The 14,164-nt window shown below is 35.7% G+C and overlaps 3 protein-coding genes across 7 annotated transcripts; 1 reads left to right on the plus strand and 2 right to left on the minus strand.

The window, feature by feature from the left end:
* Positions 1 to 210: 210 nt before the first annotated feature.
* On the minus strand, positions 211 to 3,485 carry LOC129904399 (mediator of RNA polymerase II transcription subunit 7a-like). The gene is made up of 6 exons (XM_055979964.1): positions 3,379 to 3,485; positions 2,574 to 2,949; positions 1,937 to 2,006; positions 1,127 to 1,293; positions 945 to 1,018; positions 211 to 601 (listed from the first exon to the last, which is right to left on the minus strand). The coding sequence occupies exons 2-6, from the start codon at positions 2,712 to 2,714 to the stop codon at positions 541 to 543; spliced, it is 513 nt and encodes a 170-aa protein (XP_055835939.1). The 5' UTR covers positions 2,715 to 2,949; positions 3,379 to 3,485; the 3' UTR covers positions 211 to 540.
* A 994-nt stretch (positions 3,486 to 4,479) lies between these two features.
* LOC129902200 (uncharacterized) lies at positions 4,480 to 9,403 on the plus strand. 5 transcript variants are annotated; one of them, XM_055977289.1, is made up of 12 exons: positions 4,480 to 4,577; positions 5,618 to 5,800; positions 5,888 to 5,945; positions 6,312 to 6,433; positions 6,568 to 6,775; positions 6,862 to 7,040; positions 7,117 to 7,171; positions 7,295 to 7,364; positions 7,441 to 7,531; positions 7,629 to 7,979; positions 8,048 to 8,239; positions 8,836 to 9,403. In XM_055977289.1, exons 2-12 carry the CDS (start codon positions 5,705 to 5,707, stop codon positions 9,268 to 9,270), a joined length of 1,857 nt encoding a protein of 618 aa, XP_055833264.1. In that variant the 5' UTR covers positions 4,480 to 4,577; positions 5,618 to 5,704; the 3' UTR covers positions 9,271 to 9,403. The 5 variants fall into 5 exon arrangements, with proteins under 5 accessions (XP_055833264.1, XP_055833268.1, XP_055833266.1 ...); XM_055977293.1 differs by having other exon boundaries at positions 8,842 to 9,403; XM_055977291.1 differs by lacking the exon at positions 4,480 to 4,577 and adding an exon at positions 4,619 to 4,678.
* An 822-nt stretch (positions 9,404 to 10,225) lies between these two features.
* On the minus strand, positions 10,226 to 13,748 carry LOC129902202 (AP-2 complex subunit sigma). The gene is made up of 6 exons (XM_055977294.1): positions 13,590 to 13,748; positions 13,299 to 13,397; positions 13,146 to 13,196; positions 12,075 to 12,248; positions 10,965 to 11,024; positions 10,226 to 10,477 (listed from the first exon to the last, which is right to left on the minus strand). Exons 1-6 carry the CDS (start codon positions 13,590 to 13,592, stop codon positions 10,436 to 10,438), a joined length of 429 nt encoding a protein of 142 aa, XP_055833269.1. The 5' UTR covers positions 13,593 to 13,748; the 3' UTR covers positions 10,226 to 10,435.
* Positions 13,749 to 14,164: the final 416 nt, after the last annotated feature.

A 14,164-nucleotide genomic window follows, 5' to 3' on the forward strand; every position in this document is an offset into this window, starting at 1 on the left:
TACACATACTTTTCTTATCAAATGGTCAACCTTGCCATCAAGTTGGGTTACTCAAGGATCCTTGAGTAGTTGCTTAGCAACATCCGGAGCTGACAATACTCCATTGTTGTGATCATATACATGATATAACAAGAGAATTAGCAAAAATTGAAAGGGATGACGCCTTTTCAAATTCCAAGGTCAATCCATGTTGATGTTAGCCACAAAAGATAAGGAAGATCACATGCAATTTCAATATTAAGGATGGGAAATAGACATACTTATCAGAAATGTTATGGATCACCAAAATCTTTTTACACACCCTTAATTGAACCATACATCAGCAGTACATATGTGAAGTGCCTCAATGACTAAAACGTCAAATATTTTGCATCGGATTATGACATGTCACTTGCCACATCAGAGCTTTGTCACTATGAAATTTCACATTAGGACTGAATGACTTCTATACTGTAATTTCAAAGCATTCTGGACACACTAATTGTTGAGGAATTGTCAAGTCTACTGTGCCAGCTGAGTGTGTAAAGTTTAACGAGCATGCTACTGTCCCTCGAGGGTACCAAGTGCCTCCTTTAGAAGCTTCTGAGCTTCTTCCCTTCTCCTGTACAAGCAAACAGAAACCAACATCATGAAAAATCATATTATCCAGGATAAAAAGATGAGAAAAGGAATTAAACAATCTGCCTCAACTCCAACTTGTGAATTTATGCACATTATTAGTGTTACAGTAAATACATATCTTATTTCTTTTTGAGAGGTAGTTTGATATACTAATTACATAACTGACTGAAGCAGCTTAAAGTAAACTGGTTTCTCTCACTTACAATCGGTTTGTTGCAGCACAACTATGAACTCATTTAACGAACTCCCTAGTTTTCATCTAAATCTAATGAAGGAAGAAGCTAAATATATATGATAAAAAGAGCATACAAACAACAACATACCGCTTGATATCCTCTATAGCTTGTTTACGCCGTTGTATCTGAAGCTCTAGAATATGGATAAGTGTGGCTCGAGCCTGTAAAAGAAAGAAACTAAGGTAAATGATAATTGAGATCATCTATCTTCTATAGCCATGCTAAAAAACCAGGAAATATTTGGGTACTTAGATTCACCAATTGATCACCTGGTGAGGACGCAGAGAATTGAGTAGGTGGTGCAAGTTTTTGAATATCAGAGATATCTCTTCCACTCTCCTGGCATATTGTGAAGGGCGCTCTACCAGAACATCAGCAAGCTCCAATATATGTAGCTGCAACTCTCTGTTAAGTGCTCTTAGTTCTTTCTTGAAATCTGTAACATGAATCAGCAGAATAAGAAAGAATAATTTTCTGACGAGACAAAATAGCACCTAAACATATCTCTGGAAGCATCCCATATGCAGCACCATCCAGTAACAGGGAACATCATGGCACATCCTTCCAACTATGGAATTGATTCTGCAATTAACTTTTGCAATGCGTAGGATACTTGATAACATATCTTTTGTCTAAGACTTCAGATAACCTAAAAGGCTCCAACCTTATAACTAAAAGGGCTCCAACCTTATAACTATTGCAATATGCGACATGACATCCTAGATCCTGGGCACAAAATCAAGAAACAGTTTCTAGAGGACATGAAGTTCTCATTAGATTTCCCTATTCTTTATTCTGGTCACTGGCTCGGGAAAGAAAACAGAAATGATAGAAATATAGATTAACCTTGTAGAGAATATTTACTTGGAACTTACAAGGAAGGAAATAAAAACAAGTGCCATGTTCCATGCAGACTCATATCTAAAATGCAGGACGATATATAAGGTACAAATGTGTGTATCCACATTCTTAAATTCTTTTAACCATAAACGTATATAAAAATAAATATGCATATTACATACACATAAGTATCACAGTAGGAACAAACACGGCTTTTTGAAAATAGATGCGAACATTACCAACATTAGGCCCTTTTGGGTATAATTGACGCACACCCTGCTCTTCCAAATTTGGGAGTACATCATCAGTCTGTACAAATGGCAATGGCAAAAAAAATGCTGAGCAAGCTTGTACGTAGTCATTTAATACAAACCACAGCGAACAACTTAATTTCAGCAATACAACTGACAAACAAAATTCACAAAAGACAAGAACACAGAGAAATGACCAGAAAAAAATATCTTTTATAAACATGCATTCCAGTTCAAGATAACATAAGATAAAAGTGAGAACATTAATGGAAACCTCATTCATATTTCAGAATAGATAAAATCTAAGTCACTGCCAATTGAATATCTCACTGGACCTTATAATAGCATCAGACATTTCCCCATCTACACTTTTGTATTTTTTAGGCGCACATTGAATTAATCCCAAAAGCAATATAGAGTATATCAAAGTGAAGAAACTGAGAATATGATTCAATCTTAAAAGTAAAAACCAAATATTTCGAGGTAAAGAACTACCCAGAACCTTGCATAGGCCCCAAATACACCTTAAACATTCACAAGCCCACATTAAGCACAAGTCAGCAATTGGGTATCATGAGGTGGGGGGATTTCAAAAGGAGGTAGGGAAACAGGTGAGAGACTTTACAGTGTAGTTGCTACCAAAGAGGACATAGGTGCCTTCAATGTGAGGGGGAGGTTCTGGAGCAGACTTGGGGTCCTGAAGATAGTCCTTGTACAGCCTGTAATAAGGTGGCGGTGGTGGGTATGTTGCTGTTGCTGTCGACATCTGATTTCACAAAAACAATGTTCTTGTCTTCTCTGTCCCACTAATAGTCACATTAAGACGGAGGGCTTCCAAAGGGCAGTTTTTCAACCAAAAATGGTGACTTTTCTCGGCGTTGAGTAGACACTTGGACGAGAAATATCAGACCCCTGCACTCACTCTGCAGTAGTGTATTGCCGACGGTAGCACCTTAAACTAATTTGTCCAAACATAAGCTACAATTTTGGGCTTTTATCAGCTGCAATACATAAAAGTAACAATTTTGAAAGTCAGAGGGGTCAAAGTATCAAAAAACACCTTCCTTCTATCTCAAAGTACAGCCTCAAAGATCGACAAAAACAATCAGCAACAGAAAACCTATTTAACCTAACAAGTAACCATCCACATCTGATTTTTATGCAATGATTCAGTCAAAAATCAATGATTCATAAATATCTAATTAACCTAAAAACATTAATTTTCAAAAACTTCAAATACAGATAAATGAGAATAATAATTGAAATCACGTCTTCAACTAGCAGAAATCACGCTTAGAACTAGTATGGATTCAATTATGGTACGCCGTACGTATAGTTCAGTTCTTTTCAAGTTGAAAATTCCACAGATTTTTCTTCATCTTCAATTGTTTTCTTTTGAAGAAAAAAAAAGACACAGTGATGGAACTCACCTGAAGACGGACGAGCAGCGGCAACCGGCGGCAGACTTTCAGTGAACGGGACTTAGTTTGGATCCTAAACAATACGTATACATTCACTTAAGAGTAAAGAGTTAAAGGGCCTAGTTTTGGGCTGAAGGCTACAGATTTATCTTTTATGTATTGGGCCTATAAGTATATCCAGACCAGTTATCCTAATCCAAAACTCACGTTAAAAGTTTGTTTGTTTTTTTTGGGAAAAAACTGAAAAGTAGTTTCTTAGGAGCATAAAATGCAAAGAGCTCTCTCTATCCCACTAATTTCTCTTATTCATCACTTAAGTGAAAAAATATATATTAATTCAAGATACTATTTATTTATTTATTTTAAAAAAATTAAGAGATATTGATCAATAAGTTACTTTATTGTTGTCTTAATCGATGAATATCTAACATCTAAGCTAGTGCATATTTTGACACTTAATTAAGCTTTTAGTTCATTTGTATCATCAATTTATTAAATACGACTTAGTTAAAACTTTTAATTTGTATCTTTACATGACAATTATGTCTTTCAATAGTTTAAATTTAAAAATTCTTGATTCGAAAAGTAAAGTTTACAACAAGATTAAGGATTCCAAGTCTTTCTTATAAGTCATGTTATCGAATACATTCTTAATTGATACATTCAAATAGTAATTACCAGAAGATGAAGTTCAACTAGAAGGGTACTCCTGTCATATGGTCTAGCAAACAAAGGTTAAATTAGTCATTGCACAGTCCCTTTCAACTGAATTGCTCTCAACTTCACGCATCATTCATGAGGCACTCCCCTTTCACCCAGCGCCAGAGAATCAAATCATTACCCTACGTGGGTCCCAACAAAAGGTTTTTATAATCATTAATAATTCGCCGCAGTATTACTCAATTAGTCGCCGATTTTTCCCCAACATGTACACGCTGGCATTTTAGGTAAGAAATTTTATTGCCACGTAGATGACACGTGGGACTCGCGGAATTCTGATCCAACGGCTGCGAAAATCCCGTTTCTATGGTCCGTAGATATTGCGACGACGTAATAATTAAAAATATTCCTTTAAAATCGCAAAGAAAAGAGAGAAAACAGAGTGTGTAACTGATCGGTTTTTTTTTTTTTTGTGAAATCTTGAGAGAATCGGGTAATCCGTTTGTTAAGCAGAAATATTCTCAGCTTTCTAAATCGTTACTATTTGGGTAAATCAAAAATTATTCTTTTTCAGTTATGAGTTGTTGCAACAGATTATAAGCTGGATTAATTTTTTTCATGATTCTTCTGTTCTTTTTCATGGAAATGAGTGAGTTTCTTTGTTTTCTGCATTTTGAATTTTGCGTTGTTGATCTGAAAGAGTGATGAGATTCTGGTTTTTCTGAGAAAAAGTGTGAAGAAAATGCTCATTTTGATTCAGATAATCCGAAATATTAATCTGTTTTAATGGGGTTTTGTTTGATGAATAGAGGTGGTACTGTAATTTCTCTTCATGGGGTTGATTTTTTTTGTTTGTTTGTTTTTTAAGTACTTTGCGTGGGTGTTGTCTTTCTTCTTTCTCTCTCTTTTTTCCTTTTCGGGTTGATGAGTACGAGTGTGACAGACTCACAGTGAGAGAGCGGCTTTATTATGTGAAGAAAGAACCCGATTCGTTGTACATAAAGGACCAAATTCACTTTTCTTCTTCTTCTTTTTTTTCCCTTCTCAGAGCTCTTTTAATGTCAGTACTGTAAAACCCAAAAGCCTCTAATGTTGCAGTTTCTCGTTTATTTAGATTCACTACTAAAAGTTCATAAGTTTTGAAGGTTTTCTTCTGTTTAAATTGTTTGATTAATTGTAGCTGGAGCTGGGAAAAATGTTTTCAATTTAATGTTGTTGCAGGTATTTGTTTACCCAGAAATGGACAAGAAAAGTGAATTTGATGAATATGATTTTATTTTTTATATCTCATTTGTTTCGTCTTCGTATTAAAATCAAGCGGTTACTAAACAACAAAACCCATCAATGCCTCTATTGTCTGTTTCTGCAAAAATATTCTTATTCTTATTTCATCTCTATGTGGATTTTGGTGTTTGAGAGGCTGAGTAACGCGTGTCGTCTTGTATTCCTCCTTTTCTCCTCTCTTTTTTTCTTTTTTTGGTTATCTGTTATAGTTCTTTATCCTTCTTTTTGTTTTGATTTTTCTTGTGATTTCTGTTTTCAGAAATATTCTCTGATAATATTACTGGGTTGTGGTTTGATTGCTCAGATTGTAATGGAGGAAATGAAATAATTGCGAAGAAATTTAAGAAAAAGGGTGAAAAATTGAGTGGTGCTGGTGAAGTCTAATCTCAGTATGAACAACATTGAAATGGGTTGTTTAAAGTCTGATGATAACGATGAGATTCATCCCAATGTTTCTGTTCGGAAGCGGTTTAAGTTTCCCAAAAAGGTTTGATATTTAGCTCAATTAAGTATATTGGAAAACATTGTAAATAATAATTGGTCTGTTTATTCATAACTCATTTTGGATTTGCAGTTTTTTGATGAGTGTAATGGAGTAGATCATGCTTCTGTTCCTCGGAAAGTACGTTCAGGTTTGTATTTTGGTGAATTAGAAACCGAACATAAAATCATGAATTCGCCAACAATTTTGTGTTAGTTGGAGCCCAGTGCTTGGAAGTGGGTCACTTGTTTCTTTCTTTTGTAAAGTGTAGTAAATTCCTTTTCACCTCTTCTTTCTTTTTAAGCATCAGAAGATTCTGTATGTTTCTTCGTCTTCTTCTTCTCTTTTTTCGAACCTTTGGAATCACTAAAAAGTATTTAATCGACAATTTGAGTGATTGTACTAGCCAACTTTCTGATTTTACTTCTCTAATAAGGTGAAATGGTTCTTGTTTGAGTAAAAATTTGGACTTCCAATTGATCATAAGTTGTTTGCTTGGATCCTTTGCCCTTTGTAGTTATCAAGAAGAGAATTCGCAAGCTCATCTCTCCACCTTTGTCAATTTCCAAGAAGGCGATTCGCATGTCAGATGGAGCTGAAACACAAAGGAAATATGTCAACAAGTCCAAGATTAATTTGGTTAGTGACTTGTAAATTTTTCAGCTTTTTCCTTTAAGTAGTTCTTTTTGCCTCTATTGTTCCTCCATCAAACAATTGAATGATATGCAGTTCAATGGAAAATTTTCATCTATGATAACGAGATTTAAATGCAGACTCATTGTGGCTCAAGTCGGTCTATAAAGGAGGAGCTTGAAGGCCAAATCACGAAAGATGAAGAGGAAGTGGCTGAAACCTTGTATGCTCTGGCTGGTATGATCCCAGACACTAGCACCTTGAGCGAAAGCAAAATAAATAGTCAACTTCCGGAAGTGAAATCTTTGGACTTACCAGAACCTGAGACTTCTGTCATTTCAAGTGGAGGTCTGTTTGTTAGTTCTTTGTTTCTATGTTAGTATCTTCCATAATTGGTCATTTACTGAACCGAGTATATTTCACAAATCGTGTAGTTGTAACAGCAGAGCAGGACATAAGGACAAACAGCTTCCAATTCAGTGCTGAAGCTTTGAAGCATTTTCCAGACATAGCTGTTTCTGCTGGAGAAGCTATCAAATCAAAATCATTTGATGATGCTTCCCGGTGTAATACATCCATCAACACAGAGCAGCTTGGAATTTCACCGCAACCAGTAAGTTTTATTTGAACATTTATACTCTTTGGTTAATATGTGACATAGCTGCTGATCTTATGGTTCTGTAATTCAGGTTGTTGCTTATCAAGCCAACCAACAAAACACACACAAGGAGAAGAGGAATAATGGTATAGCTATAGCCAGCAAGTTTCGAATTTTCTGATGACTGGTTGTAATTTATCAGAGACAGTGCCCATTCAAATCATGTGTATTTATATCTTCACTAACAGAAACGTTGTTTTGGTGATCAGGTTCATTGTTGTGGCCAGGCTTGTCTGCAGTAGGGTCGTCTTGTTCCGACATACTTGATTCTGCATCACAGTAATTTCCCATTTCTTACCGCAGTCTTTCTTGCATACAAATATTGTTTGGTTTCTCATGCACTGAGTAATGATAGGTTTCCAATTGCCAAATTTCCTGTCTGGATTGGAAGCACTGGCTCTGATCTTCAAGCTCAAAATGCAAAATCATGTCTCCCAACTGTGAAGGTGTTTTAGCACTTTGATATGGCTTTTAGTTACTCTTTGTGTACTTTGTTCCATTCTGAACAATTATGAGGAACACTCATTTGATTTGATTATGCAGGATTCTCAAGTTCCACTTGATTTGAGGAAGTCATTTAAGAGGTGTGCTGCTCATGTTTATATAAGTCGGCTGACTAAAGTGTTACAGACTGCAGTGAAAGGCGACACAGTCTCCTTGCATCCTTCTCAGTCTTCATCTCCTGATGGAGTGAAGCAAGAGCCTCGTATAGTTCAGAACAGCCCAACTGGAAAGGTGAATGATATACATGAAATTGTTTCTACTGGGAGCGTTGCCTCTACTGCTGAGAAGAATCCAACTGAAGTTAGAAATGCAATCCTTTTGCACAAAAGACTCCTCCAAGATCAGCAACAGGCTTCTGCTACGTCTGGTTTCAATTCATTAGTAAAGCAGGTTAGTTATATTCAGTAATTTGTGATATTCTCCATTCATACACGATAATAATCCACTTTATATCGCAGAACGTAGATTTCCTTTCATTGTCAGCTGGAAATAATATGATGAAAGGCACTAATGGTGCAACTATTGCTGGTCATAACCTTGAAACGCCCGCAACCTCACAGAAACATCCAGCCCTGCATTTCTTGCTTCCCCAGAATGGTTATTCATCTGCACCTTTCCGTTACCATCCTGCAACAGGAGCAACTCAGCAGGTGACTTCTAATTAAAATTGCTTTGCTGCATTTGAAACATAACTAGTTTGTCAGATTCTCAGTTTCTGGACTTAATCATTGTTAAGATACTGAGCATTCTTTAAATTGAATTCAGCTTTCGAAATGTGCTTTCACTTTACTGTTTTTTACAAACCACCAAGCAAATAGATTGTTTTACCCCTCTTTATGTGTAGAGTCAGGATGAGAACAGCCTAAGTACACGCTGAAATCTTGACCTTTGGTGCTAGGAACATGTAAAACAACATAATGCCAGTTGTGGTTCCTGCTGTTAGGGACTACAATACATGAGTTTATTTAAAGACACCCGCCAACACAAATACATATCTATGTATTAATATACAAAGCTTGCGTTAGATAACACTATTCTGCTTCCAACATAGACCGCCCAGCACCATAGCTCATTCTGATCCCCTTCTCCGTTTTTGGAATATTTGAGAAGTGTTATAGTAAAATTTTGTCATCTATTGCATTTTACTGGTCGTTACATTTATTACTAAAATGATTCAGGAATAAGTTTGTGGTGAGACTACTAATTAACATTGTTTAGAAGATTAAGACAATTCTTTTGTGGACAGTTGCAGGTTCTGCTGCCTCCATATCTTGGAGGTGCATCAATTTGTCCATCAAGAGAAGCTACTATGGCCTTACCAAGACAAATGTTGCAGCAGAATGAACTACAAAACGCCGCCCATTTCGCTGCTCAATACAAGTTTGGTGGAGTCTCTACCTCACAAATGCGAGACTGGCAAAATGCAGGGCGACCAATGCCTATTTTTGGACCTTCTCAAGCTCAATTTGCAGATTCTTCTTCCTCCATGGAAGCACTTTCTTCCAAGTATGTTCCACCCTTGTTGAACGAGCAGGAGCTTATGTCCATTTCTGCGTCACGAGCTAATTCAAGGATCAGAGGACAATATTACAGTTTCCCTTCTGGCTTGGAAGGAAGCGGGCATGGACTCTACCCCAATAATGTGCCTTCATTGCAGCTTCTTTGCAATGATCGTCGTTAATACTGAGCCATGGCACCATGTCGCCATGTCCAAAGATCAGATCGGACCTCCTTCAAATCATAATTGATTTATTCTTTTCTTTGCTTATGCATGAGAGTAGGTGTTCATTCTGTTGCTGAATATATCAAGAGGAGGAACCAAAAGGGAGGATAACAGTAAATTTCGTGTCCCTTATTAGATGCTTTGGCTTACTTGTTCTGTTTCACTTTCAATTAATTATAGAGGAACAACTTCAGAAATGGTTGTTGGTTTTCGCCTACATGGATTCTATGGAAAGAAAGTTTATCTGTGTGTGAGAAGGTTATTGACTTAGAACACATTTAGACTACACAAGAAGAAGAATGATAGTGAAAAGTTTTTATGCTGCTATAAATTTCTTTCACCAATATATTCATGCTCAGATGATGAACTAGTACCTAAAGTGAGTTTTTTTTTTTTTTTTTTTTTTACGGTATGTAAACAAAAAATATTATTTTTAAACTAGTTATATATAATTTAGATAATGGGACATGTGGGGATAGGGGTGGTGGGGTGGGAATAGGGGCTACTCAAATGAGGTAAAGATGAGATGTGGTCGAGGGTAGGAGGGACATAATTAATTAAATGTCACTTGTAAAACTTATTTTCTCTATTTTCACTAGAAAACTATCAGAATTTTGTCACTCCTACCCCAATTTTGCAAAATGTTTGGTAATTGTTCTCACCTAGATAGAGCTATATAACATGAATTGAGTGGACTTCACGTGTTACAATACTCTAAAAAGAAAAAGTCTACATTTATCTTTCTAATTTTGACCTACACTTTGAAATCACTTTTTATTATACTTCAAGTTGGAGGTCCCTCCGAATAAAGGCAAATATAAGTTGTCTCAAAGTATGCTGACCTATAAAATAAAGAAATTTCGTCTTGTAATAAACATATTTCCTATTTTCAACAACGATTAAGCTTCTGGAGTTGACAAAAGATAAAGATAGTCATATTTTAACTTGCAAACTACCTTTAAATGTATGAATGAATAAATAAAAATGAGGCACAGCAACAAGAAGGTATCAACAGGATACAGAATGTCTAATGCAGTAAATACAGCCAGCCAGAAGAGAAGTGCAGACCACGAAGCCAAAAGGAAAGTGTCTGTTTCGACTCTCGAGCAAAGCATGAGAATCTTCACTCCTGCTTTTCCAATTCTCCCATTCTCTCGATAATTGCCTGGTGCATAAGAAAAGGATGTTCAGTGCAAAGTTATATAATATAATAGTATAGTCGAGGCAGTATCAAATATGCATCAACTTCTTTTTTTCTTTGGGCAGGGTTCGAGGGATGAGAGCAAAGGAATACGTATACAAAACCAAAACATCTGTCTTCTCATAGATGAGGGACAAACAAAACCAAATATTTAGTTACCCTGCTTCAGCAAAAAATTTTTACATCATTGCTAAATATGCTTTTCAAAATTTACGCCATGACATTAGCATGTACATGTCAATATACAAATGTACATACATATACATGTGTGTGTGAGAGAGAGAGGGCAGGTGTCAAAAAATCATGGCTAAATATGCTTTTCAAAATTAACGCCATGACATTAGCATGTACATGTCAATATACAAATGTACGTACATATACATGTGTGTGTGTGAGAGAGAGGGCGGGTGTCGAAAAATCAAAAAATTGATTAGGGTAGCATATTTCTTACCCTCTTACTTGTTTCCTGGAGCTCCCCAGCAAGAATAAACTCATCTAATATCAGATATACCTGCAGAGGGAAGAAATTAATCATAAATAACACAATGAGTAATGAACAGAGACCATCGACTCTACTAATAAAAAGCATTTTATTTCACTTTTAGCAAACTAGTATTTTCAGTTAGTGCACATGATAGGCACAGTACAACTTTTACCTGGCCATTTGATTCTTTTATTGAAAGAATGATTTACCACCCTCCCAGAGAAACCTAAATTTCTCACTTATTCTAATCCCCTTATAGCTAAGTTTTGTGGAAATCAGAAGCTTTATGATTTTCAGAGAGGAAAGCTCAACCTCTAATAATATATACCACGAGTGATGAGTAGGGAACATTTCGAGTTTTCATGTAGAACATGATGTTGATAATGGTTACAGATAGTAATGATGGATGGGAAGATAAAATCGTCTTGTATTAATCGCCAAGTTGGACGATGACCAGTCCTTTGATACCACTTGTTATGGTCCCCACCAGTTTTACCTTGTAAGAATCTTAACTTGACACCGTGTTAAATCCTGCAGTGAACCATCTGTTCACAGTATACTCAAAACTTCAATTCTTCTATGAAGAACCCACATGGCTCTTCAAACATCAATTGGATAATCAAATTTCAATTGTTCTATGAAGAGACGGCATGGCTCTTCAAACTTAAATTGAATAATCAAACTTCAACTCTTCTAAGTTACTTCGGCTATTGGAAGATCACATAGAACCAAGGGACATAAAAAGAAATTGAGTTTATAAACCAAGCTGCAGCAATAAGTAGGTATGTAATTAGAAGGTTCCAGCTAAGGATTTGACAACAAACATTAAGTTGGAGAGCCAGCACAGAAATTTTAAAAGAATAATATAGCAGCATTTAACAGGTATCTAAGAGGATTACAACAACAACAACATATCCAGTGAAATCCCACAAGTGGCATCTAAGAAGATACAACAAGAATATTCATTTACAAACAATGAAAGGACCATTGTGCCACAAAAGTGGTCGCAAGGAAAAGAAAGAGGTTATAAACTTCACTGCTTCTTTAAGTAGCAACGTTTGATGAGAAATGTCTAACCTTGTGGAAATTGAAAACCAAATCCAGCTCACAGACATTGCTGAAAAAGTGATCCAAAATCTCCACAAACAAGTGGATGGACTCCAAATAAGCCAACTCGTTGTCTGTGATATCAACGCAAAGTGAGAAAAATAATCCTGCATATCTTCTGTATATTACCTTGTGGGTACGGAACTGCAAAGAGGAGATCACAAGCAGGTGCTAGTTATTAGTGACTTATCAAGGAACATATCCTCACAAAAACTGAAAATTATCAGTGTGACTCACTACATAAGTAAATATCATGCAACCTATTATTGAAGTAAGTAGAGCAGCGCCATCACTAAAAAAAAAACTTCGCTGGATTCACTTCTTTCATCAATACTACTGAGGTTTCAGCACAAAAGGAATTGATTTCCCTTTTATTATTCACTTCAGTTGTTTTCCATCTTATTTTACACAATAGAATATACACAAGTTCAAACTTCAAACCTCAAACTTGTTTTCTCTCCCTTCCAACCTCTAAATTTTCTAAAGCCAAGAGATTGAATTAGGAAACAACACACAGGTATGGGGAAATTGCCTCACTAAGAATTTCATACTCAGCCATAACATAGGTTACTCTACACAATAAACTGTTCTTGAATCCCCTCCCTATCCTTCAACCATTTCACAAAGTTATTCCTTTGATACCAGTGGAACAAGTACTTAAGATGCAATGGATGATAAATATGATAAACCCTCTTGATATTACTTCACCAAAAATGTGAAATATCATATAATAATGTACGGGCTTACAGACAGGGAAAGTAAAACAGTTCTCCACCAAGAGGACATCATTCACTCACACTATAAGATAGTTAAACATTAATACTTTTAGGAAAAAAGACTAGCAAAAAAGTTTCCCCTTTGGTTTAGCACAATTGCAGCAAATTTGCTTATTATGGTGTTCTGTAGATCAAAAAGCAAACAAAATAAGACCATATAATCGCATTTTCGCCTTTTGTATTTCAAGCGGATCAAGTTATACTCAATTCCATAGATATGAAAGGGCTTTCCACAACTGAAATTAAAGATTTTGGACATCATTACCTCAACAAAGTTGGTGAATTTGGGATCTCTATTCACCACCAACCGATGAACCTACAGGGACCAAATTGACTTTATAATCAAAACTCACAATCTAAAATCAACAAATTCACATAATCAAGGTAAAAAAAAAAAAGCAAAAAAAATCTAAAATACCTCATATTCCACCTTGTGCTTCTCGGATTCCTCGAGAGGTATGTAATACTTGGCCAAACGAGTCTTTCCTTGTCTGTTCTGAAGCAATATAAAACGGATCTACCCATTTTCGACATGACCCAGTTGAAAACAAACGATCAAAAATCAGTACGCTAAGAAGAGAAATGAAAACGAATTTGAAAACAGCAAATTCTTGAAATTGAAATGGAAACAAGAAAAAACAAAAAAAGATTGTAATTTCTGCTACCAAATATTTTTTCAGTGAGATCAAAGGGAAGAGGAAAAAGTTACCATTTTTGTTCAGAGGATCTGTAGGTAAAAGAGCTGAGGAAACACTTGGAAAAAGTTGAAGAGGGTCTCTTCGATTCTTTAATTCGTAAAAACTAGAAAAGCCCAGGGGGGTCAGAACTGAGGTGCGAGACCAGAATTTTCACCTTGTTTTTTAGAAAGTGATAAATGCTCCCTTATGTTTGGGGTTATGGTTTAAAATAGTTTCTAAAATATGTTTTTGATAGTTTTGGTCCCATATGTTTATAAAAAATGAGCACTTTTGATGTCCGTTAGATATTTAACAAATTTTGTTTGTTAGATTTGATAAGAATTAAGGAGGAAAAAAGGTTTAGCGGGAACTCATGGAGGTATGATTTTTGCAATTTTTGTTATTTCAGATCTATTTTTAGGATTTAGTACAATTTTTGTGTTGTAGTTTTTAAAATTTGACGAGACTTTTCTAATATTTATGGTTTAATCATATATTGTTTTTAATCTCATAGTTCTCATCAAATCTAACGTACATAATTTGTTAGATATTTGATGGAGATAGTTACACCCAGAGAGCACTTTAGGAAGATAAACCAAAGGGTACC

This window comes from Solanum dulcamara, chromosome 9 (genome assembly GCF_947179165.1).
Source record: "Solanum dulcamara chromosome 9, daSolDulc1.2, whole genome shotgun sequence".
Taxonomy (NCBI): domain Eukaryota; kingdom Viridiplantae; phylum Streptophyta; class Magnoliopsida; order Solanales; family Solanaceae; genus Solanum; species Solanum dulcamara.